General features: G+C 42.5%; 1 protein-coding gene across 1 annotated transcript; it reads right to left on the bottom strand.

Moving 5' to 3' along the window:
• Nucleotides 1-2,926: 2,926 nt before the first annotated feature.
• fgf5 (fibroblast growth factor 5) lies at nucleotides 2,927-26,884 on the bottom strand. Its single transcript, XM_049578642.1, has 3 exons — nucleotides 25,834-26,884; nucleotides 21,595-21,698; nucleotides 2,927-3,552 (listed from the first exon to the last, which is right to left on the bottom strand). Exons 1-3 carry the CDS (start codon nucleotides 26,042-26,044, stop codon nucleotides 3,184-3,186), a joined length of 684 nt encoding a protein of 227 aa, XP_049434599.1. The 5' UTR covers nucleotides 26,045-26,884; the 3' UTR covers nucleotides 2,927-3,183.
• Between the last annotated feature and the right edge of the window lie 354 nt (nucleotides 26,885-27,238).

The following is a 27,238-nucleotide window of genomic DNA, read 5'->3' on the forward strand; positions in this document are numbered from 1 at the left end:
CCAGGTTTGAGAGAGCTTTACGTGTCTCAATATAATTATTCTTCAGTGTTTAAAGCTGAAATCCATAACCTATTTCTTTGTTTAACTATCATATTTTTGTCATCTGCGTGGTGGAGTGTTGTCAGATGTTACAACATGGTGGGACTTTCTGTCTGTGTGCTGCTAATTAAAACTGTGCAGTTCTACAACGACAGTTTTTAGTTCCTTCCTCATTTTAGATGCATCTAAAAATTTAAATTGTCTTCTTTGTAATGTAGCAGATTGAGCTGGATTTCCTGTACTATGTGACAAAAAAAGTCAATAAGTCTGTTCATCACACACCAAATAACAGAACTCTAAAATAACTTTAATTTTACAAAATCTGTCATCCTGTTCCAGTTTGGTGCATCACTTCAGGGATAGTATAAAAAAAAATCACTTTTTAAAAATGCAAACGACCCCCAGGAATTGTCCTTTTGAATTAGAGAAGAAATTGCATGTATTAGAGGCGGACATCTTTTCAGGAATGCTGTGGGTCATGTGATTTCACTATTCACTATTCACTTATAACAAGCTAGCAATATGAGGTCAGTCAGCAGCCATTCGTTCGTATCCTCAGACTTTAGGAAATATATGTGAGAGCACATGTCATTTCATGTTAAGCATGTGAAGTAAAATGGATCGTTTGTTAAGATAATATTAGCGTGATCACATCACTAATTCACAATAGCGTGTCAATAGGGATTCCAATTATGTATTAGCATCGAGCTAACAGACTCAGCGCTAGTTAGTTGCCACATGGCTCTATCACAGGGGTGGGCGACCTGTTGCTCCAGAGTCATGCGGCTCTTGTGCCCCTCTCCAGTGGCTCCCTGTGGCTTTGACCAAGAATTAGATAGAAATAAATAACAGCTATTTTTTTTTTCATTCTAATTTTTATTTATCATTGTCGTACTAAATGCTACCTCAATAGCAGTGACTTGTTTTGTATCTCCCCAGCTGGGCTAGCTATAGATTCCAGATCAGAAAAAAAAGTGTTGGAGGACAGTAGAGACTTTAACAGTGCATGGACATACCTATTTGCTTTTACTGCCAACTCTGCAAAGTTAAAGTACCAAACAATCATAAACAGCCCACTGCAGAGTCGCCATCTTGTTGTAAAACATATTGATAAATGCTCATTTAGACCTTTTAGTAATATTGATGGGCAAATTTAGACTTACTGTTACTGTTACCTTAAAATATGTTTTGCAGCTCCAGGCAGATAATTTGAGAGCTTTTCTGGCCAAAAATGGTCAATTACCAAGTAGGTTCTCACTTACAAGGAATTTGATTCGGTGTTTGGTACAAACTACTAATCATAGAATCAACATATTAAGGAGAAATTAAATTAAATGCAAAGTACTACAGCAGTTGAGAATAAAATACAGGCTAGAATAGAAAAATGACAATAAAAATATGAAAAGAAGACTAAAAATATTGGAAAACAAATATGTACAATATAGCTGTTATTTCAGCATTATGCTTTGCTGTACAGCTGATTGAATATGCATAGTTTTTACCTACTGTATATAAATGTGCAGTGTATCAATAAATGCTATTGTATTTTCCAAAACTCAACAGAGGAACGGTATGGGACAGAACTGGCAGGATAAGGATGGGACAGGAATTCTGTTTTAACCCAGTCATGGGATTGAGACGGGACAGGAGTTCTTTTGGGGAGCAAGGTGGGACAGGAATGTAAATCCTGTGTTACTCTCTAGTCTGTTTTAATTACTCATTGATTATGATAAGGAAAATAAGTAATTGTCCCCCTCATCCAAAGGTACGATGTTTGTCTTCTGCTTAGGGAAAAGCGTACATTTAGCATTATTATTATAGCATTATTATTACTTTGTCACGGGTGGCATTGTGGCGTAGGTGTTAGCATTGCTGCCTCACAGCAAGAGGGAATTGGGGTGGGGGGGCTTGAACCCCGGGGTAGGGGGTCCTCCTGTGTGGGGTTTGCATGTTCTCCCCATGTAAGCATGGGTTTCCTCGGGTACTCCAGCTTCCTCCCACAGTCCAAAGACATGCAGGTTAAGGCCCTGTTTAGACGACAACGGTTTCTCTAAATACGGAAAAGTCTGTCCTTTGTGTTTTAAAAAACTTCTGCATTTATATGACGACGTTATTGAAACGATCTCCATTCACACAGAGCCGCAAAATCTACTGGAAACGCTGTAGTATGCACGCCAGGCCAATGGGTGGCAGTGTAAATTTGCAAAGCAACACCACGGCATGACGCCACGTGCCTGCGCTGAAGCCCCTTCCTCTACAACACGGTGATTACAAACCAAAACAAAGAAGACACAATGGCGAAAGCATGCACAGATAACTTTGTCTGGATGGACGACGAGGTGGAGTTGCTACAGTAACAGATCTACACTTCACTTCAAATCAACAGGGTGAGCAGCACAAACAGAGCTCGGCATTGTTGTTGTGACGGTCGGCATGCTTAGTGACTGGAACCGTAATGCACATGTGCAAAAAGTCTCCGTTTTCAGAGGAACTGCACATTGCAAGTTTACATGACAACGGAGATGCTACTGTTTCCAAAAAGTTGCACCCTGGAACCCGTTTTCGAATCGTTGCATTTTCAGGCACCCAAAACACTGCTATCGTGTAAACGATCGGCCAAAATGCAACTAAAGTTTACAGTTTTAAGTTGAAATCGTTGTCGTGTAAACGGGGCCTAAATGGTAACTCTAAATTGTCCGTAGGTGTGAATGTGAGTGTGAATGGTTGTCTGTCTCTATGTGTCAGCCCTGTGATAGTCTGGTGACCTGTCCAGGGTGAACCCTGCCTCTCGCCCAGTGTCAGCTGGGATGTGTAAAGTTATGGATTTCAGCTTTAACAGCATCTGATTTAAGGGGACATTTTCTCAGCCTGTGGCGCTGCTGAAGTTCAACATGAACACGTATGAGAACATAAAACAGGACAGAGCATCATCAGCTCAGGTGGAAATTCCCAACTATGATCATAGCTTCAGCAAAGAGAAGTTCAGTAGTTGTACCTGGCAGCCCTTTGAGGTTTGTCACACATGTCATAGATACCCGGAATGCTTCGAATGTCAACAGTGACCCTTGTCAGGTTTTTGGGCACGTCCATCACTATAAGTCTGTGATCTCTGTGTCCCCCAGATAGAGCCAAACCCCATGACGTCTATCCAAACCGATACTTGGGCCAGTACTTGACTTGCGTACGTCTCGGTGCTGTCCCTGCGTGGACAGCCTTCGCCAGAGGAGGTTTTGGTGGAGGCGGCGGCGGGGTTTTCCTCCTCTCTTTGCTCCTGTCTGTGATGGTGAAGCCTCGCTCGCTCTTGTCGTGCAGACTGACCCTGGGCAAGAAGTGTGTAGAGACATGTTGGGATTTGACCCGCGGGCTGGAGCCCATTTTGGCTTTCCCTCTTTTATTGAGGGCCACAAACCACTCGCGACCAGTCCTGTGGTTCCTGTGGATGATTGAGGCGTAAGTGTTGTAGCTGTTCTCCTGGAAACGTTCCCTGAACTTGCAGTCATCTGTGAACCACTCCTGCAAAAGAAGGGAAAGATAAGGTATGAACAGGTGTTATCACTTGCTTTTAAATCTTACAAAACTGTTGTTCATTGGTTCTCAATTAACAAACCTTCAAATCTGCCAAATTTGTAAATTGTTCCACATTTAATTTCTGACACTGGATGTCTCCACATGTTAACAAAGCTCAGCTGTGGAACATGTGGGAACTCTGTTTGCATGCTACCATGTAACCTAACCCTGAGTATCTCCTGTTAGCTGCTGCTCAGATAATTATCTTTAAACTGGGGGAAGAGAAAGTAATGGCTCCTGTTCCTTTACAACACGCTGCCAGATTCTCCTCACTGATTATATTTTATTTCCCTGTTAAAACTGATCTGACACAAGGACACACACACACACACACACACACACACACACACACACACACTGCTATAGTGAGAAACTTTTTGTGATCTTCTCAGTATGAGATGTGTTTCCTCCCTCTGACAAAGGAGCAGGGGACACAGTGGGTCCAGGTTTTGCCCTTATTACCAAAAAGACAATATTCCTACTAAGCTGTTTACATAACTAATGAAAGCAGCCATGCGTACTCTGATTAACATGCCCTAACATGTTGTTTATCACATGTCTATAAAATATTAAAATGTGGCACAGCTGAAGCTGCTCATCATTTTGCTTCTTTGCACCCAAAAACTAATTTTCCTAAGTTTCCCACAGGTGTCAGACTTGTTGGACCACATGAACACAGCCTCCCTCTTTCATTCCTTCTTCCACCCTCTTGAAAAGGTCGGTGTTGTGATATTTGTGCATATCCAAACACCTTGTAATATCCAAGTCTTTTATAATGTGTAGTAGTAGGTGTGTTTCCCCTTCCGACCTGAAATGTGGGCTTTCTCTTTTGGGCATGCAGCTGTACTCAAGCTTGCAAACTGTTGGCAAGTTGGTTTGTGTGCAGCGTATCCATGAAAGTGCACAGAGCTGACTGTAAACAGACACGAGGACATATGTTGCAAACTGCGGTAAAAACTTTTTTTAATGCATTTAAATTGTGTGTGTATTGTATGCATTGTGTGTATTGGAGTTTTATAAGTTGGAAAATGACAAAATGAAACAAAACGAAACTATTAAAACCAGTCTAACACCAGCACATCTCCATCTTAAAGGGAAATTTCGGTTTATTTCAACCTGTCTCCTATCGTCTTAAATTTGTTTCAAGTGACTAGTGACAGAAAAATAATAGTTAGCATGTTAGCCGTTAGCCTAGATACAGCCAGGGCGCATAGTAGCTTCAGACCTGTTAAAACGCAAGTGAACGGGCAACCTTCAAGTGCAAAGTTAGTCCACTAAACAAGCTTTTTTTCCACAAAGGCCGCCTCATATCGTTAGGATAAATGTCAGAGAACATATAGAAAACAACATGTAAACGTGTTGTCTTACCTTACTGGTGTGCTGCCATGTTTGTTTACCATTTAGCTCTGCTTTCCAAAATATATCCGAAATATATCTCGCCAGCTCTAGATAAAGCCCAGCTGGATACTACTCCAGGTGGAGGTGTCTCGTCCTCGGTCACATCCAGACCTTGAAAATAAGGCTGCAACCAGTCCCATTCCTTGCAACAGAGGCATTCCTCTTCTGTGGGCACTGGGGCACAGCATTCACAGGTACACCACCAATCTCCAGAGCTATGCAGCCTTGCAGCAGCCATTCCTCCTCTCTTGTCCTCTACCTGTTGCGCCTCTCTCTCTCTCTCCTCCTCCTCCGTTCTTCAATTTCACGAAGCTCTTCGTCAGTGTATTCTGGCTCAAATAAATAAGGGCGGCCATCAGACTCTGCAAAATCAAATTCCTCCTCCACAAAGTCGAAGTCTGGCAAAAAGTCAGCCATTATTCTATAAATCTTTCATAAAATAAATGAATGAACTTTTCAGGCTACTGTCCAGTTCTGCCTTCCAGCTGTTGCTGCTTGTTCTCGCGAGATTTCAGACACGGTATGAGATCGTTGCGTGTTCTTGTGATATTTTGGCCGCGCTTTGGAAAGCAGAGCTAGATGGTAAACAAACATGGCAGCACACCGGTAAGGTAAGACAACACGTTTACATGTCGTTTTCTACATGTTCTCTGACATTTATCCTAACGATATGAGGCGGTCTTTGTGGAAAAAAAGCTTGTTTAGTGGACTAACTTTGCACTTGAAGGTTGCCCTTTCACTTACGTTTTAACAGGTCTGACACTTCTATGCGCCCCGGCTGTATCTAGGCTAACGGCTAACATGCTAACTATTATTTTTATGTCACTAGTCACTTGAAACAAATTTAGGACGATAGGAGACAGGTTGGGCGGCACGGTGGTGTGGTGGTTAGCACTCTCGCCTCACAGCAAGAGGGTTGCCGGTTCGATCCCGGGCATGGGAGCCCTTCTGTGCGGAGTTTGCATGTTCTCCCCGTGTCAGCGTGGGTTCTCTCCGGGCACTCCAGCTTCCTCCCACAGTCCAAAGACATGCAGGTTAATTGGTAACTCTAAATTGTCCGTAGGTATGAATGTGAGCGTGAATGGTTGTTTGTCTCTATGTGTCAGCCCTGCGATAGTCTGGCGACCTGTCCAGGGTGTACTCTGCCTCTCGCCCGATGTCAGCTGGGATAGGCTCCAGCCCCCCCGCGACCCTCAAGAGGATGAAGCGGTTAGAAGATGAAGAAGGAGACAGGTTGAAATAAACCGAAATTTCCCTTTAATCAGAAAATGCTAAATTCAGAAAAAGCCTTGACTGGGAATATCCAAATGTAATATGCTGCTCACATAACCCACATCAAATTCAGAAAGTTGTCAAATTCTAAATAATAGTGCGATATTGAAGTACAAGTTAACCTAGTCACTAAGGATTGCCATTTGCAACCCATTTGCCAAAACATGGTGGCATTGTAAGTTTCTGTAAACCATGGATAAGGTACATTTGTACATTTATGTGGTGGATATGTTGAAACTTGACATTCCTTTATGTTTAACAGTGCTGTGGTTAACATGTGGTTAGTTACAGTTATGAAAAGGTCATGTTTTGGCTTAAAATACCCACTTTTCATGCCGCTATCCCGGCAGGAAACAGAGGGACACATCCCTCCAAAAAAACCCACATTTTGGGGCAAAAAAGCCTCTGAAAATACAACAGTGGGTCCCGAAAAACAACCAATTTCGTTGTTAGTTGGTCTCGAACATTAGTTTGCAGCTTGGCAGGCATCTTGTCTGGGTGTCACACCATCTACCAGTCCCTCCATCTCCCGACGACAAAGTCAGCTCATATTTTACATCACTTTAGAAAAGTTATGATACAACCCAGTCTTGCTCCAAAGTCCTCAAAATCTGGCGCTGACTTGCAGCATCAGACACTGATGAAGAAAGCTGTTCTTTAACGTTAGCATATTGAAGCAGCCAGCTCAAGACTAAAGTTGAGGCAGTGAAGGTCCGAGTTGGGCGGGCAGGAAGGGGGGATAGGTCCAACAAACATCGACTTTCACGCGGGGAGAGCGGTGATTAGATTATAAAGATACAAAGCCAAACCCTGTTCTTTTTTCCTGAACCCAACCATGTAGTTGTTAAAATTCTGCAGAACAGCCAAATTAGTTTTTCTTTACACAATAGCTGGTCACAAAGGCAACAAAATGAGAAGGGAAAGCAGAGGCTGATGTTTGACCTGTTGCTGTATGTAATGACCAAAACTGAGGTAAAAAACAAAAGTTCTTAAATCTCCAATGACACAGAGCGGGGTCATTTTTCTGAGTTCAGAGTGGGAAAACATCAAACACTGTTATCTCAACCTGTAGCTGCTCACTGCACGGCCTCATCGCTGTTCTCCATATTACCGTCTGATTGTGATCTGATTGGGTCAGCTGCTGTAAAACTGACACCGCTCCAAAATAACAGAAGAGTTGTCTTTCATCTTGGGTGGCTTTCAAAGTCATCAGGAAAGGAGATGTTTATCACAGAGATGATTTGACTGACAGCAGCAGAGCCTCCTTTGAACTGGTCAGAAACTCATTATGGTCTGTGTATGATCCAAGAAGAACCTCTGAATGAAGACTCACAGGCTGCTGCTCTCATCATCTTATTTGTTAGAATAGCAGTGGACAGATCAGCGGGATTACTGTTTCACAGAATCGTGTCACTGAATAGACCAATTTGATAATTCACAAGAATTTTTGGTAAATCTATAACTGCATGCAGAACATTATGTTTTCCAACCCTGGTTAAACTATGTCTACACAACAGTTTTCATCTTACTGAGAAACGTTAAAGATCTCCGGAGGTGATATGATATAAGGGTACATCCCCTCTGGTTTCTCATCTGTGTGGCCAGTGCCAGGGGCGGAAATCCCAGGGGGGACAGGGGGGACAGGGGGGACATGACTCCCCCTTCAATCATTTGAGACACAATTAATAATTTTTGAACAGTGCAGTAGTATTTATTGAAAGCACAATGTAAGTGGTGCTCATTATAATCGCGCAATAATGTGCTATTTAAATCGTAAAAGATTTAGTCCCCCCCCTCCCATTCCTAGGCAGCAGCAGCATCGCGTGGCTGGAACCGCTGCCCACATCACGCATCGCAGGGTAACATGTTCACTCACACAGACACAGTTTAACTAACACAAGTTACAACACATCCCATTTACTGTTACAACAAGCCCCAGGCCCAGGCTGATAATATAAACTGTCTGCAACATTTCTCCTGCATTGTTCAAAAGCCTACTCAATTACGAGTGCTGCTAAGCTAAAAGCTAATGATTAAGCTCAGAGTTTAGTGATAGTCAGAGAGGACAGGAGAGAAAGAAGAGGGAGAGGACAGGACAAGAGCAGTCAGTGGCGGAGCAATGGGTACCTGTCTGTAGGCTCTCCACCTGTCAGTGAGACAAACATGAGAGACGTGCAGTCTAACCACGGTCATTACGCGCGGCTATTGCGCACGGTTGTGGCGGCTCGTAGCTAATGGGTACCTGTCTGTAGGCTCTCCACCTGTCAGTGAGACAAACATGAAAGACGTGCAGACGAGGAGCGGTCATTATGCGCGACTATTACGCACGGTTGTGAGGTGCGCAGCGGCAGATCTCACAGCACACTGTTTATAAACCAGTTTACCAGTTTAATTGCAGGAAATGTTTAGTTGTTAAGCCATTTCTCATAAGTATAGATATTCACTCTGCCTGTTGGAGAGATAGAGAGAAGATTAAAGCGTCAAATTGCGGTAAAAGATGCTGTATAAAAGACAGGCTACAACTTTTTTTCCTTGCCCCTCTCTAAAATTTTACTGTTTGTTGTCCCCCCCCAACTATGAAATGGGATTTTTGCCCCTGGCCAGTGCTGATGATGCTAGCTATGTTTTTGCTATGCTGGTTTACAGAGTCGTCTTGCTCTTCCATACGCTAATGATGGGCAAAGCAGTTCTTTAGATGTTACTGAATCACTAGAATCAGTTCATTTAAAAGATGTGTTCAAAAGATTTGTTCACTGAATCGTTCAGTGCTTGGCGGGAGGAGCCCTGACTGTATACTGCGTAGTCCAACTCACTGAACTGATACACGGCTGAGCTGCTGCTGCGTCTGCCCTGCACTGGTGAGTCTCAGTATTTACCAGCCTAACGTTTAAGTTTGTTTATCTGGAAACTAAGTCTGTTAAAACAATGGGGAGGTGTGTGATTGTGTTCCTGTGGCTTGACTCCTGGCTACATTAGCCGTTAGCTTGGAAAAAACGGTCCCTATGAAAGTGTATCGCTGAGAAGAAATTAGTTGAATCACTCAGGTCTGGGTTACATTGCTCACCAAGTGATTCGTTCACCACGTGATTTGTCACGCAATAGGCAGTTCCTCCCTGCACCCTGGCTGCCTCGCGACTCGCAAGTGATTCATCGTTCGCACGGACCGAATCGGCAGTTCCACTCCCAGCCTGCACGCTCGCTGCTGAGCTCAACTGAACTGAGAAATGAACGAATCAGTTCCGGAGGTGATTCAGTTCAGTACGTTCACTCAACAGATTTGTTCTTTTGAACGATTCGTTCGTGAACAACACAACACTACCATACGCTGGTCATCTAATCTGTTACATATCGGCACCCAATCGCCAGATAAAACGCTGGTATTGTGCGTTACATCAAGCCTTGTATACATTACATACATGTACATTACATTATGTAACACATACGTTGAAGCTTTACATTTCAATAAGGCTATGGTTAGTTAGGGTTAGGCACAAAAAAATACTTGGTTATGGTTGGAAAAAGATCATGTTTTGACTTAAAATACCCCCTTTTGGTGGCACAGTCCCAGGTAGAAATGTAGCTATGTCTCGGTAAAGAACAACCTCTTCTAGTGGCACTATCTCCGGTGGAAAAACAGTGATGGGTCTCTGAAAAAAGCCAACATTTGGTGGCTACAAAAGCTGCAGGTTGCTAAAATAGTGGTTCCCAACTGGTGGGCTGTGGTCCAGAAGTGAGTCACGGGTCCATCCTGAATGGACCGCAAGCGACTTGCTAACGAGTGAACGTTGTAAAAAACACTTTATTTTTGAAGTACAGTGAATTTCCAGCACAAGCTTTTATTTTGAAGTGCCGTTTCCTGCTGTAGAGTCAGTGACTAACAGACAGATACTAAACAGAGGCAGCAAACTAGCTTGACGACATGGCCAAATGCAAGTATGATTCCTTGAACTAATGACGAAGGAGAAATCTGGACCCCATGCCTGGGCCAGTTGGGAACCACTGCACTAAAACACAACTGGTTTTGTTGTTTGTGGGTCTCGAACAGTGGTCCACAGCTTAGCAGGCAACTTGCTAAGGTGCCCCCTTGACATGATTGGTCAGCATTACTCAGATGACAAACAGAAACCAGAATGCTTCCAATACCACAAACTGCAATACCACATACAAATCTTGTCCTGTTGACTACAGATTCCACATACAAATGCAGATATCTGTTTGGAGAGGTTTAGCAACAAAATACTTCCCATAGCACCTCTGGTTCAACATGACCATCATAGTTGGGCTGGCAGACAATAACTGAAAGAAAGCTTTCCAGGTGGAACTACATTTATGTTCGATTTGAAGTGGGATGTCATCCCTCGTTAGCAAACAACACGTTCTCACTCCGACCTCGTCACATATCAACATTCGGTCATGGACCTTCCACAATCAGATACGACATGAAAGGTACCCTGGGTGTGTTGGTTGTTGATGTTCTGGGATGCATGTATTGTCTTCTTTCAAAATACACTTCCAGTTTCACAGGACATTGACCGTTTACATACAGTCTCTTTCAAAATAAAAGCACTACATCAGTACAACAATGCAAATTGACATTTTTTTCCTCCAACAAATACTGTAACTCACATGTCTAGGTTTAAAGTCCATTCTCATTGAGGGCGAATATTTGCACGCATTATTCTCGCGGAAAAAATAAAAGCGGATTGGAAGTTTGCACACCAGCCACCAGTGAGAATGAACCTTTAGGCATCAAAAGCACATGGTTGGGTTTAGGAAAAAAGAACAGGGTTTGGCTTTATAACCTCATGGGAAGCAAACACCACTCTCCCAGGTTTAAATCCATGTTTGTTGGACCCATCCACCACCCCTCGTGCCCACCCCACTCGGACTTTCGTCACCTAAACCTTCGTTCTTGTCCTGCTACTTTTCTCCTGACACCACTGAGCTGGCTGCGTATCATGCTGACATTAAAGAATGGTTTTTCATCAGTGTCTGACGCCACAAGTCACTGCCCAAGCACTGGATTTCGAAGACTTGGTGTGAGACCGGGTTGTAGCAAAATGACCAAACTGCATCCCCCTTGTTAACTTGTTATCCCCAGACCCAGACCTTTAACAGATAAGTAACTGATCATTTTTAAATTTTTACAGATTCACATGCATGTGTTAAATGATCTTATGTAAACTGTAATTAGAGTGTAATAGACTGAAATTATTTGGGTCATGGGTCAAATCAAATCTACCTAAGCCAAACATATTGTGTAAGAAAATATTTCTGACTATGTGTTATTAAATGCTGAGTAAAAAAGTAAAGACAGCACTGATATATTTATATATCACTCTGCTCCGCCATAGTTCAGAGACAGAGATGCAGATATTCATTAAATGTTCCCGTTTTGTGCCTAAAAATATCTCGGGTGGGAAACTCTGACATGTACCCAGGGATGCCTGCTTTCTTGCTGCAGTATGACTCCGTTGTATAACCTCCTGCCATTCTGAAAAAAACAAACTGTTCTGCTTTGCTGAAGAGTGCAGCATAGCAGAAAATGATGCCATTACAGCGTTTGGTAAACATGCCAGTCACAGGAGACCGCTCTGCGGCCGCGGCAGAACAGCACAAACCTTAAAGTTATTCAAAGTGACCCACTGTTCCTTTTGGCTGTTGTTTTTAAAGATGATTAGAAATTTGAACAGAGCTCCCGGGTCACTGCTATGGGTGGGTTGCAAAGATTTAACAGAACGCTACATTTGAGCAACATACCAGCTCTGGTACCAGTCAGGGAATTACACATCTGGAAACAAATCCATTGGAGCATGTATGAATGTACTCTCACACAGGCACGTATGCACACACACACACACACACACACACACACACACACACACACACACACACACACACACACAAACAGGCATACCAGGAAAAAGCTTTGGCCCCTGCTGTGTTTCATAGGATTTAATGGCTGCGGCCAGATTCCAGAGATCTTATTGTTAAAATCATAATGCTTGTACAGCTGTTTAACCTGGCTCTTGCCCTGCTGGATTGGTCACACTCTTTTAAAGGGACCTTTCCCATGATCCTCGGGGTTAGTTGTGCAGAGGGCAGAGGTGGAAAGTTACAGATTTCCTCTACCCAAATAATATTTCTTCGCTAATGCGTCCTTTTTATCCTGACTTATACCACAGACAAAGCGCAGGGGTACTTTATTAATTCCAATTTCCTCAAATATGAGACAAACTGGATCAGAGCCACACTTTCCTCTGATATGCAAAAGATACAGGGACTCAGTTTGTAACTAACAGGTTGGAGAACAATTCAAATTTCAATTTTTTTCCCTTTATATTATCATGATGGTGTAAATGTTGATTGCAAAATGTAATGGTTATAGAATAATGACATCACTGATGTTTAGATTGGTTCCCTACAGACCGACTCACAGCATTTATTGACAATAACCTCTGGGGAAAAAAAACCTGTGTCACACATATAAAACGAAACAGTGCTGAGCAAAGGCTGCCTCAACTGGTTAATTTTTCGCCACCTAAAAAAAAATCTATTTCAGTTTAAGTGTATGCTATATTTAGAGTATTTTCATTGTTTTACCTCACCATCAAAAAGTAAAACAGCCCTTTCAAACAGTAATTTTACATCACAGAACACAGGAGTTGCTGGTCTACTGCTGCTTGATTTGTTAGTAGATAAAGCTGGTGAAATATTCCAAATACAGCATACACTTCAACGGATGTTTTAGGTGGGTCTTTTTAGGTGGCTGAAAATATGTTTTGCTTCGGCCCCCGTTCACAGCAGTACATTGCTTTGCTTCCATGCTGGCAGACTTGGTTTATCGAGGACACTAGCAAAGTCACACAGTACATAAGATAAGTACAGCAGAAACATTAGATAGGTCCGACCACCGTGTTTAACTGTATATCTTTAAAAATTACAGGTACAGCTCACAACAGAAATCAATTTATAGATTTCACATCTCTGCAATTGACACCACTTGCCACTTGTGTAGCCAGGAGTGATGGTTGTTAGCACGACATCATGGTGATTGCTAATATTGGCCTCACTTTAAAGGGATAGTGCACCCAAAAATGAAAATTCAGCCATTATCTACTCACCCATATGCCGAGGGAGGCTCAGGTGAAGTTTTAGAGTCCTCACATCACTTGCGGAGATCCAAGGGGAGAGGAGGTAGCAACACAACTCCACCTAATGCAGGCTGACGGCACCCCAGATTCTAGCATCCAAAAACACATAATTGAAACCACAAAATATCTCCATACTGCTCGTCCATAGTGATCCAAGTGTCCTGAAGCTCTGACATAAAAAGTTGTTTGGAAAAACGTCATTTAAACTCTGTTTTTAGCCTCATTGTAGCCTGTAGCTCTGACTGCCTCTCTGTGCACCACGCTCACATGTGGCAAGACCAGCGAAAGCACGTGAACACACATTAATGCAGTGCCCATGTCTCACAGTCTCACGCAAGCGCGCACACGTGAGCGCGGTGCACAGAGAGGCAGTCAGAGCTGCAGGCTACAATGAGGCTAAAAACAGAGTTCAAATGACGTTTTTCAAACAACTTTTTATGTCGGGGCTTCAGGACACTTGGATCACTATGGACGAGCAGTATGGAGATATTTTGTGCTTTCAATTATGTGTTTTTGGATGTTTGAATCTGGGGCGCCGTCAGCCTCCATTAGGTGGAGTTGTGTTGCTACCTCCTCTCCCCTTGGATCTCTGCAAGTGATGTGAGGACTCTAAAACTTCACCTGAGCCTCCCTCGGCATATGGGTGAGTAGATAATGGCTGAATTTTCATTTTTGGGTGCACTATCCCTTTAACTGTGCAATTCTGTCTGCCACAGAGGAAATGAAGGCTCGATTTACGGCACAAAGGAAATGTGTCAACAACTGTGCATCCAAAACAAACAGACAAGAGCACTTTTGTTTTCCCTGTTAGCCATAAGACTTATTAACTATGACACAATTAAAAAAAATAAAAAATATCCAGTGACTGCCTCACTTTTCGAAACAATAAGTGCTAACATGCTGCTACCAGATAATGTTTATCATTCTCACGGTGTTAGCTTAGCATGTTAGCACCCTCACATTTACTAATTAGTGACAGCTGAGGCTGATGGGAATGTCTTTATTTTTTTAATCTTAAATGAATCACTTTAATCACTTTACAAGCAATAAATAAATAAATATATCCTGCAGTTTTTTTCTTTTGGATCACCACAGAAAACTGTAAAAAAAAAAAAAAGAGAGAATACTAATAATTATAATAAAATCTGCATACATCATTGGAGCCTGGACATTAGCTTTGCAGGTATGTTGTCATAAAAAACCACTGGACAAAAAAATGTCGACCTGATCATGGCACTGGATGAAAAGTCAGATGATCGTGTTTCATCCAGAGGGAGACATGAATGTTTGACCAAATATTAAGTAGAGACTTCACTCCAAACCAAAACTGTTAACCTGCTGGTGGCCCTTGAGGAAAGTCGGGGGGAAATTAATTTGTCATAATTATGCAACGTCTGGGAATAATGAATGTCTGCTCCAAACTGTGTGCCAATCCATTAAGCAGATGTGGAGACATTTCAATGCAGTATCTGAAACACTGATCTGCTGTCAGTAGGTTTTATTCTCCTGGGACGATCATGGATGCCTGTATCAGATTTCATGGCAATCCATCAAATATTTGTTGAGATATGTCACTTAAAACCAAACCAGTCAGTGGTATAATAAACTGGGACCATATTAGAACTCTACTCTTATGTGTTCTTACTTAAGGAACAGTGGTTGTAGTGAACTAGTTGAGAGATGGAAACACTTAATAGTTGCACATGAAAGTGTATTAATGCATCAGAGGTACAGAAGAAACTATAGCTGAGACATATCTAAAAAAAAAGGACAAATCAAAAGTCAAGTGGTCGTATTTCTGTGCCTCTGTCTCCGCCTTACTCACCTCGCTGTGTCATGTTTGCTTAACAAATGCAGGTGACCCTTTCACCTTCCTACAGATTATGTTTGCGATGGCTTGCTGAGTGGGTCACGCAGAGCACTGTGCATCTGTCTCCCCGTTGTTCAGCCAATAAATTGCCACTGTGAAAACATCTAAATATTAGATATGACACACGATGCAACAAGATAAGGTTCAGGGCGTCACCTGACACCCCGACGTGAGGCCCGAGCCTGTCTGCGGCCCCCGAGGTTTACATCCACCCCAAATCATCGAGGCGGTTAAATAGCACAGTGCAGCTGTAGACACAGATTGGAGTTTTAGTTATACAAATATTTCTCAGAGGCAGAGCTGCTCCGGAGGCAGAAATAAGCTCCGACTGCAACGGTTGGAGCCAGAGAACCGTTCTCTCAGAGTGTGAGGTATCTACAGTAAGAAGCAAAGCTGCAAAAAGGAGCTGTGATTAAAATATCAAACTTAAATTTACTGCACATGAAACTGATATTTTTATCAGAAATATAAAACATTTTTTAGAGGTGGTATCAGCTTCAAGAGGCTGCAAAGTGTCAGGTCGTCTTGCAAACTTTATGCCGAGCTTTCAACCAGTGTTCCTCAGAGAATGAAGCTGTCATGGAGCAAACTCTATCCCCCAAGAAAGGCAGTGAGATCTTGTAATCTGGCAACTCTGAAACTGGAAATCACAGTAATCCCAAACCAAAGATAATTCCACTCAGAAAACAGAGTAGACTGTCCTTCAGCTGTGAGGAAGAATCCCCCGTGCTGATGTGCTCCGAAGCAAGGCAGCCGATCTGCAAGTAAGCCTGCTCTCTAATCATGAGGATAAATGAACAGTTGTGTTAAAGGACTACGCCAACCCCCCTAGATGATTATTTGTACATTAACCTTGTTTTACTTGCACGTCTCCAGGGTGAAGGAAGAATCCAAAAACAGAAAAAATTCTTGATGCACTTAAGTAAACGGGCGGCATGTTAGACAACAGAAAACTGTAAGAAAACATCTGATAACAAACTCTACAAACACAACTCATGCAGAATAACTAAAGCCTCATTTATCCAGTCATACGCTCAGTACTTCCCAAACACATAAAACTGAACAATAATATACATTTTTGCATAAACAGAGTCACACACGAGCAGTGCGCCTGCACAAGAGTGTAATAAACATTACAGTTTTAGCAAAAATGAATGTGTTTGGGAAGTACTGATCATATGACTGGACAAATAATACCTGGATTATACTGCTTGGGGTCATTCCTCAGGCAGTTTGAACATGAAACACCTAATTTCCTGCATCCTGGTGAATTTTCATGCATTCTTTTTTTTCTTTCCTTTCCTGCATCAAGTTATGGTGAATTTCGACAAAAGAAAAGGTCTCAGCTACTTTCACGTTTTTACTTGGGGGGGGGGGGGGACACACAAATGCATGAATTGTAAAACCTCAAGTTCATCTTGGCAACATATCCTTATACAGCCGTTCATATGATATCCTATAAATTAGCACCCCACAAATGATGTTGCATCCTTAATGTAAAGTTACAACATAAAGTAACTGTGGTTAGGTTTAGGAAAAGAAAAATGGGCCTCTAGTTTCACAGACCGGGCGAGGCGGAGGCGCAGCACACCTGCACTTCGCCAACTGGGTGTGGCCAGGCGGATTTTGCAAGTTTGGCACACCGTGCGCCTGGCGCAGCTACTCGTCTATCCCACCTCCGTCCCTCCTACCTGCGCAAGTCGGAAAGAGGGAGGAGAGAAGGCGTGGAGTGGGTTTTACACACATCACACCAATCAAATGAGCCCCTCTCCTCGCCCTTAAATGCACCTGGCGAAGGTGTAATGAGAGTTTACTCAATTTGGGTTTCCATTACGCGTGCCAAACGGTGCCAATCCCCTTTGATCTGACATCAGATGTGATGGGACAGTCGATATAGAGATACATTTATGTGCTGATTGCAGATAGTTGCATTGAATAGTGGTTTTTTGGCTATTTATTGCATCGTTAATGTGCCTGACATTCATTCATGCGAGCTTTTAGCGCACCTTTGGCGAAGCCGTTTGGCACTAAACTGTCACTGTGCCAAACTGGATCTGTCGACACCTCCCCCTGCTGCACCACCACACCCATCTCAGCGCACCTCGGTCTGCCAAACTACCAAACTGAGCAAGCCTCGGGTTGCGCTGCTCGAAACTAGCTGGTTCGCCACCCTGCGCCGCGCCGGGAAACTAGAGGCCATGTTGAGGACGTACCTAAAAATGACTCAAAGTTCATATGGTTCTGAACACCGGTCTCCTGGGGAAAGTCCTATGTTTTATTACCCATCCATCACCCCAATCTGCCTCCTTCCTCGACCACTCGGGACTGCTTCCTTATCTACTTCCGTCAGCGTATTGGTCACATGATCGCTGCCTTCCAAAACATGTAGATTATTCATGAATACTGGCTCATGAATACGCGGGATATGTACAAATTATAGTGCATTATTTTCGTAGGAAAACATATAAACAGTGCATTAATATAAGCTTATATAAGTGTATTGTTTTTCCTTGAGGGACTTCCTGGATCCCTCCTGTCTCTTCATGCTGGACAGGATCAACCTCAGCCTGATGATGTCATGCAGACACAACAAAACCAGCCATAAACAACAGATGATCGACCTTTGAGCTGGGGCAGAAGGAGTGGATGTGAAAAACTGAATTTTTATTGCTGACATTTGGACAGTTTGGACATGAAATGAAGCAGCAGATGAGACCAGACTGCAGACATGTTGGACCACAAAAAAGACCACAAGGAAATCCTCCTGAGTCAGACTGTGGCTGTGCATGACAAACATCCAGCAGAACTGAAATGATGATCAGGTTTCAGTTTGATGCTCCGCAGCGTGCTGTTGTGCTTTGTCTCATTATTTCCTCCTATCATCCACGTCGGCCCAGTTTGGGTTTATATTTAAATCGTGTTTGGGATGTGCTTTGACCTCGACAAAGTTTGTAATTTTCTCTCTATATAAGCTGGAATGACAGCTGAAGATGTGTCTGCTGGTGGACAGCTCACAGTTGCATTAGTACATTTCTAGAAAGCCGTGACTGAGAATGCACTTTGAGGAAAGACGCCACATCACTCCCCACTGACAGGGTTTCATGAAACAATACCGGGAGCTGAGGGGGCATAAATCGCAGTTGCTCAGCATGCACACCCGCCGCAGCTCACAGACTCTCCGCTCTCTGATTGTTGCTCGCCTGGCTGATTGTTTACTCAACATATTGATCTTCACTTTGTGGCTCACTCCTCTGTATATTATCAGCTGTCCCAGACAGGACTTAATCTGCTCTTCCCATTAACACATGCTAATAGGGAGCTGCTTCTATCTATACGCCTGCCAACGCTCCCACAGATGACTCGTCAGTGCGGCCGGCTGCTGGCCGGCCGGCCTGCTTACGGCACTGAGGCCAAGCTGCTGTGGGCAGATTTGGGCTTACTGTGTGTTTGGGGGGATTTGAAAGTCTTCGAAACTGTGGCTAAAGATTACAGCAGTATGCCATGACATGCTGATGTCAGATTTGGGGATTTTGTCATGCAGCACAGATGCAAAGCTGCACAAACTAATAAATATGACAAATATAGCTGCACTAGGCAGGGTCTGATGAGAAATACATCCGTTTCATATGTCCAGAAGACGTTGGGCTGCAACAAAGAGAGGAGCAACATCTCAGCTGCAAATGAGATGCAGATTCACAGGGTTTGGCCAAATTACATTCTGGTGCCAGGTATGGACACTGGCAGGAGGTGTGCTCAGAACACAAGAAATGCTTCATCACAATCAGAAGTAAACAGCAAAAATTCATCCTTGATCTCTGGAGACAGCACAACAAAATAATCTGACCATGAGATGCAGTCGGAAGCACAGGGAAGTCGTCAGGATGCTTCAAACAATATTTGCTTGTTGAGGAGCTGCGTCCAACAATTTCTGTAACTTTTTAAAACTGATACATAATTTGAACTCTCTCAAGATTTTTTCATCCTTCTCACAACTTCCTCTGACACTTTCCATATGCACAAGAGAGTCAGCTGTTAATAACATTAGTACGTTCATTCAGAATTCTTCTCATATAGCTTTTTAGCCTCTCATCCACTCAGTTTTCGGTAACAGCGTTAGTCGGCTTTTCTCAGCAAAAATATCTCTGATAAATACACTGTACACTACCTGCTTAGTACAGCAGACAAAGTTATGTTGCATCTGATAGTGAAACAGCACCCTTTTAGCATATCTATGTGATGCAGCACTGGAACAAACTGTAACACGTGATTAATGTTGTGAAACTGTCGCAGTTAGGTTCAATAAAAAAGATCATGTTAAAAAAAATGCGTTTGCTGTTTGGTGACTTTTGGTGTCAAATGGGAAAGTCTGGTTTTGTTTGACCTCTCCGCCTCTTCTCCCTCACAACCTATGCAGACTTTCTGACTCTTCAGTTGCTCTGAGCATCAAGTGTTGCCGTTACACAGGAGTTAGCTGAAACCCGGTGCATCTTACAAAGACTCTAAAGGGTATCTTTGGCATTATAATCACACACTGAGGGGCACGACATGGTGTTGGTATTTGACACGCTGGAAACAAGAACGAGCTGAGTAAAACTGCAAAAGTGTAATCAAAGTAAAAGTATGAAGATGTCAATGTGCCAAATCGCAAATTTCAGAATAATGTTTATCATATTATTGGATCAAAATGATTGCTGCATTAATGCAGTCATCACTTTAATCAGTCCTTCCAGAAAAATGCGAGTGAGTGAGTTTTTTTGTGATTGTTGCGGGCAATAATCCTTGATTATGTGACACGTCTTCTTAAAAAATGTGATGGAATATGCAGGATATTTATGTAATTTTATGCTATGAAACTGCGGGAACTTGCAAAAATTGCGGTTTGATGAAAAAGAGAAAAAAAGTGATTCCCCCAACACCCTGTTCTCACTAGGCTACTACCTAAAGAGTCATTTCTAATTGCTTCCTATGATAAGCAAGCATACTACATCACAGAGAGTGCAGGGAATATTTAAGTTCTCATCTTGTTTTATTTCAGACCTTAATAAACACATGGCTCAAACTTACAAAACATTGCTGAGTCAAACAAGTTCTGTAGCTTTACAAAAGAATATGCTACAACTTCTGTAAAGATGGATAAAAAAATGTAAAAAAATAAAACGTGTGCTTCCTGCACACATTTTATGCACACATTCGATGACGTTCACGTCGCGTAATTACGTCACTTCATAACATTCCCAAGGCAACAGGGGGAAAATGGCTGCTCATGTGTTGAGTAAACGCAACATTTTTCAACTTTCTGCAAAGATATATGTGACTTTTTTGCAACAAAAATGCGGGAATTATGAAATCATGCAAGCACTGTGTATTTTGTGCATTTTGCGTGGAAATCAGCGATTTATGCGGCAAAAGTGCAGCATCTATGAAAAAATATGTGGACTTTGGCTGATTATGCATTGAGTTATGCGATCGCATGATCGCGTTTTTCTGGAGGGACTGTTTAATGTTGCAGCTGATAAAAGTGGATTTTCATTTCAATTAATTCTGAACATCCCTCTAGGAATCAATAAAGTCAAACATTATCTTACTTAAAATAGCCCTAAAATAATCCAGAATACTTTATTTACTGATTATATTTTTATGTATATTTGCAAAATACATTATCAGTTAAATGTAGTACGTAAAAAGGGCAATAGTTGCTTCTGAGTTGTAGTAAAGTAGAAATATAAAATGGCAGAATATTCAAGGAATGTACAAGTGCTTCAAAATTGTAACAAGTACAGTACTTGGGTTCAGTACTTAGTTACTTTCCACCACTGCTGGCGAGTGAACATGGTGGAACATTTGGCAGCTAAAGAGACAAATCTCTTCCACAGGTGTTAGTGGAGACCAAACTGGAGAGTGAGTCTTGAAGTTACACAAACCAGCGGGATGATAATATTGTGTTGTGTCTGCCAGATGTGAAAATAGGCAGCTGTTTGCTAATTTTGTAACATGGTATAGGTCAGGATGTGTGTCTGTCTTGGCCAGACAATCAACTAGTGCAGTTTTAAATGAATCTTCAGCATTAACTAAATTAAACATTAGCATGAAGTTATCACTTTTACCCTCACGGTCAAGTAAACATTTGAAGAGCCATTCCAGCTGTATGATTGGACAACAACATTTCAATCATCACTTGTTAAGTAAAAATAACACATAGTACCCTGCACAGTCGGTGGTATTTGTGCACTGAGGCTAAGTTTAAGAGTTCAGGGTGATGAACAGAAGCAGTTTGTGAAGCGTGTGGATACTTACAGTGGCGTAGAGCCGTCCTCTTTTATTCATGGCCAGGAATCTGTTACTGTAGACCCCTTTGATGCCGATGACCCCCTGAGAAACCGCGAAGAGCTCCAGGACACCTGGGAGGACAAACAACATGCTCTGATGATTGATGGACGACGAGTGTATTTTTACTCTCCTTGTCATTTTCTATGTCTCGTCGCTGCTCCACACTCAAGTGGACACGATCTGCTCTGCTGTCCTGTCGGCTCAGTCATCCAGGTCGGCTGCACTCTGCTTGATCTTAGTAGTTAGATAACTGGCGTTCGAATGGGGCAATGAGCAATTTGTATCTTTACCAACTTTCTTTAGCAGTCAGAGTGAATTTCAGTTTTAAAAAAAGAGGGTGAGCATAGTAGCAGCGATCCAAAAGGAACAAACAAGGATGAGTTTTGCTTTCATGGCCTTTTTGGCTGCACACTCACAGCAACATCCTCCAGTGTGAAGAAGTTGCACATGGCAGTTTGCAACTGTGTTAAATTTTAATTAAATCATTGTTTTGGCCGTCATGTTTCCTCACCCCGACGACACAAACTAATCAAAGTCATGCAAGTGCAACAGAACACTGCAGCTGTGATGAGAGCTGAGCGAGCGGCAACTTCAAGGTCTAAAAAATGAAGCCACCGCTCCACAGGAGTGGGTGGGTCCAGCAACCACCGACTGTCATCTGGGAGGCCATTGTTCACGTCACGTATGATTGTAAAGCCAAACCTTGTTCTTCCTTTTTTTTAAATCCCAACCATGTGCTTTTGTTGCCTAAACCTAATCACCTGGTTGGCTAAACGTAACCACATGCATTTGTAGTAGAAGAAAAAAAAACTTTGTGGTGCAAATAAAGGCTAAAAAATGCCCCAAAAAATATCTTTAAAAAAAACATATTCTAGGTACATATCCAGGTACAGCATGCAAGGTATTCTGGGTGTGTTGGTTGTTGACGTTCTGGGACGCCGTGTCAAGTTCTGACTGTTACATGCATTGTCTTCTCTCAAAGTATACCTCTGTTTTCACAGGAAATGTACAGTTTGCATACAATCCCTTTCAAAATAAAAGCACTACATCTGTGAAACACCAGGAATTTAAGTTTTTTTGCCTTCAGCAACAAACACACGTGGTTGGGTTTAGGAAAAAAAAACAGGGTTTGGCTTTATAATCTCACAGGACGCAAAGACTCTCTCAGGTGAAAGTCCGTGTTTGTTTGACCCATCCACCACCCTTCCTACAGCCCTACTTGGACTGCCATGTTTCCCCCTGACACTGCTGAGTGCCATTAACTATAACGGCAACCAGCTGCATATCATGCCGACGTTAATGGACTGCTTTTTCGTTGGTGTGTGACGCAGGAAGTCACTGCCCAAGCATTGGATTTCCAGGACGTCGGAGTGAGACCGAGTTGCATTCAACGCACGTCATAGCGATGTGAGAAGTTCACGCCCAAGCATTGGTATGTGACAAGGTCAGAGTGAAAATGTGTTGGTTCCAGCACAGACAATAAATAAAGTGTGAACAAATATGAAGCTGAAAATGAGCATGATAGGTCCTCTTCAATCATGAGTTATAGTATAGTGGATACTGTATGAGAAGAATCAGAATAAATATGTCACTCTGTCTTTTATGATAAAGAAAATATGATCTGGGCATCAGCCCTTTCCTACCCAAGTATGTATTTTTTTCTGCTCTAACCTCTTGGCACACTGACTGTAGGGTGAGTTAGGTCCTTCTAAAACTTTTGGGCCTTTGTGCGACACTAAAACTCTAAACTGAAACCCAGACTGATGAAAATCAGGATAACAACCCTGGTGAAAAGGGGAAACTCATCATGATGGACAGAGATCTACTGACACAATGTTGTAAAACCATTATATAAATCTACCAAGGTCAGCTAAGTACCCCAGAGCGAATGACAAGTCAAAATAAAAGGACACTTAAGTGTTATCCCAGATGAATATTGTCTCTGCGGCGACTCAACTGTGTATCAAGTACTGTCCGAGGTATTCTGTGAGGCAGTGATATGAAACGTAATGCAGTGTGATGGTAAGAGAATCTTCATATTACAAATCCAAGACGGCCAGTCTCCTGCTCGTCTCCAGCGCTGTCATGCAGGATTCAAAACCACATGGCTGCCGTGTTGAAATCCATGTAACCTGACAACTCTTCTAAAGGGGACCATGAAATGGAGGCACAAGTGCACTTTCACGGTGAGCTTCGGCTGTTTCGTCAGCGGAGCAGCGATGAGGGATCTGATGGGGCAGTAAAAGCTGAAAATCTGATTTATGACTTTTGTCTTCTGGCCGAGAAGAGACAGGACGAAGATTCACAAACAAGACGCTGAAAGATTTGGAATGAAAAACTGCTGCATTTAACAATGTATTCAAAGTTTTAAATAAATGTCTCCAGTCATGCTGATAGTCATAATTTGTCTTGGTCTGGATGCAGCTGAAAACTGTTACGTCACTGTTTATATCTTTGAGTTTAAGTGTTGATCTTATTTTCTGTATAAATTCAGAGATGTTTTCAAATGGAGGGAAATCATTTTCAATTTAAACATCTTAGATAATGTTGATATTAGTCATCTCTGATATTTTAAGACATCGTCACTCTCTCAAAACATCAGAATCTGTGACCCTAACCCAGAGTCTATGAAGAAATCGTTGAGTTTTGTGAGTTGTTGAGTGGTTAGGGTTGAGGGTTATAGGTTAGGTCATGGATTCTGACGGTGTAACATACTGACATGTTTCAGTCTCTGTCTTATTCTCAAGCTACATTTGAAGTTTCGGCACTTTTTACTACAGGTAGACTGATAAATCCTCTGATATATGCAGGCCAATATACGGGATATGTTTTTAAACCACGCTGATTAAATTACAGGACCCTGGAGAAATACTTCAAACCACTCTGGGCACTTCGATTGCTTTTTTATTCTGTGTCATGCACACTTACATGTGCCTAACCCTCATGGCTTTACAAGACACAACTACAATGTCACTGCAGTAAGTATCAAAAGTACATGTTATTTAACTACCCAGAATCCTCTGCCTTCAGTCTCAGACCTGGCTAAGAAACGCAGCCACAAACAAAGTTCACTTTCTGAAACAAAACTCACATTTTCATGATCATCCAACCAAAAAAAAAAATTGAAAATTCAATTCCTTATGTCGTCATATACAGGACAGTAAAACTCATTCTCAGCTTCACCTAAATACCACAACAACCAAATCCTGTCCTCTGGGGCGGTGTTAAACCTTCCAGTCTCTGAGACTAATGGTGACGTTCCTGAGTGCAACTGTGCACACAGGGATCTCTGTCTTTTATTCAGATTATATAGCTGTTCATTATGAGACAATAAGTTTGTAGTTTTGGTTTATAACATATGTCAACAGACTATTTTTCTCTGAACATGCTTATATCAGCCATCTGGACTGCAAAATAACTTTATGTCATTTTTAAGTCACTTGTGTGTTGCACTTTATTTCTTTATTTGAGACCAATGAAAGTAAAATTGTTGAATTTGCATCCAAAACAAATATATTTTTACTAGATTTGAAGGAAAACAGTCGGTTTCCATAACAGACAATCTTTATTGTACATATTTGTTTTATAGTTTTTAAAAGCGCCTTTTTGTCAATTTTCTATTCTATATTTAAGTTGAGTCTTGCAGTACTTTGCTAATTTTTATTCCTCTTATTGCATGTTTAATGTTTGCACCAAAAACCAAAGCGAATTCCTTGTAAGTGAAAACTTGGCAATAAATCTTTTTCTAATAATAGTCTGATTTTAAGGTGGATATTTTTTGCAGTGTAAGGAGTACCGTTGTTGTGATGACAATCGTGCTGACTGGCAATCCAACACATCCTGGTGTCTCTCTGCTGCACCTGTTACTGCCACAAATAGTCTACCTGCCAACATCCCGGAGAGACACAAACAAGGCTCGTCAAGCAGATGCCCGCTGCTCAGATATTTCACAGGGTCAGGCAGCCTAAGTTTAGGTGCGCGGTCCTTACACTCTTCCTGTGTAAATCATTATTGTTAGAACTTCCTGGGGTGGCATCTAAAATAGACACGACTGCAAACACAAGGGGATCAATTAGAGCGAATGCAGGAATGTAGATCCAAGTGCGCATTCTCAGCGGGACGCGCAGGATTCATGTGCGCGTCACACGTTTATAATTTAGCAGTTGGGCTTCTCTGTGCACCGTGAAACCGGAGTGAATGACTTACTCAGCTGGTTGGGCTCATGGCTGCCGTTGACTCTGCCGTCGGGATGAATCTGGAGATGGAAGCCGATGCCAACCCTGCAGTAGAGCCTGCAAGTCCTGCGTCCCGAACGGATCCCCTCCTCCAGAAGTTGGCGCTCCAAAGAGACGTGCTCTGCTCCGGCGGCGGCGCAAATCAAGTGAGCGACGGTCAGAAGGTAAAGAGGAACATTCATTCTTCCAAAGAGGAGACACTCGCTAGGCCACTTCCAGCATTTTGGTGTCGCTCCTGAGGTCTGGGCACCACGAACCGCGCGCACACACGCAGGCAGCGCTCCTGGGCATTACCCCGGCTGCAGTAGCTGGAGTAGTTCTGCTGGCACGGGGATATTTATAACGCCAATGATCTCACTACTCGATGCATGCCTGAGCTCTAAAGGACGCTCTTTCATCCAGATTTTGTCGCCGAGATGCCACTCCTGCTCAGCACCGACCCACAGCAGCGGGGCGTGAAGGAAGCGCGACTGACACCGCACATTTTCCAAGGAATCGTCCGCGCCAGGACGCACTAAGCGCGGCATTTTACGCACAGGGAGACATCGTTTCAACACATCGAGGACGCGATTAACTCACACACTAAAAGACGTGAAAATGTGTCTCTTCTGGCGGCGCTTCTCTCCATATGAGAAGAGTTGAATCTAAATAACGACCCGTTAACGCAGAGGGAAGGACGCTGGGGTTCAGACAGCAGAGATCATCAGGTGGTGCAGCAGAGTTTAAACACTGGCTCACCGGGAGACTCAGGCAGCCGTATTTATAGGCTTTAGTCCACCTTATCATCTGATACGTCCACATGCTTCCAGGAGAAGCGTCTGTCAGGCTGCCTCATGTGCTCAGAGCAGGGAGCAGTGGCAGAGGAGACACTGTGATCATCAGACTGGATTCTTGCAAAAATTGAAAGCAGAAAAACATACTGTGCACTTTGTAAAAACACACAATTCTTCTTTTTTTCAATGCAATTTTCTTTGTCATATTTATATCATATTTTTTAATTTTCTTTCCTCCCATAAAATGAAATCTCCTGCTACCTGATGCCCTCTCAAAACCATCTAAATAAGTGTTTAGGGTGGCAGCTTTTGCAGTTGGTGTCCCAGCAACAGTCATGTGACCCGTGAAAGTGTCCTTGAGTAAAACACTGTGTGCCCCAGATAAGAATTTCACCTACAAGTAACACAAACATTAATTTAAACTGATTAGTTGCAGTATAAAATCATTACATCCTCTCCTCTGATTTAAGTCGTTAAACAGGTTAATATTCAATATTATTGTGTTATATAATGTATGTAAAGTATCAGCTCTGGCTTGGTTATGACACCAAACAATCACACACATGCAGAAATTGTCTGTAATGAAAAGATATTCTGGTACAA

This window comes from Epinephelus fuscoguttatus, linkage group LG6, assembly GCF_011397635.1.
Source record: "Epinephelus fuscoguttatus linkage group LG6, E.fuscoguttatus.final_Chr_v1".
NCBI lineage: Eukaryota > Metazoa > Chordata > Actinopteri > Perciformes > Serranidae > Epinephelus > Epinephelus fuscoguttatus.

What these genes read in the sequence shown, in the direction of transcription:
- fgf5 (XM_049578642.1), bottom strand. Translation starts at nt 26,044, where the DNA reads ATGAATGTTCCTCTTTACCTTCTGACCGTCGCTCACTTGATTTGCGCC. An exon ending in CCATGAGCCCAACCAGCTGA is followed by an intron (nt 21,699 to 25,833) that starts GTAAGTCATTCA and finishes TTGTCCTCCCAG; the next exon opens with GTGTCCTGGAGCTCTTCGCG. An exon ending in GAGGACGGCTCTACGCCACT is followed by an intron (nt 3,553 to 21,594) that starts GTAAGTATCCAC and finishes CTTCTTTTGCAG; the next exon opens with GAGTGGTTCACAGATGACTG.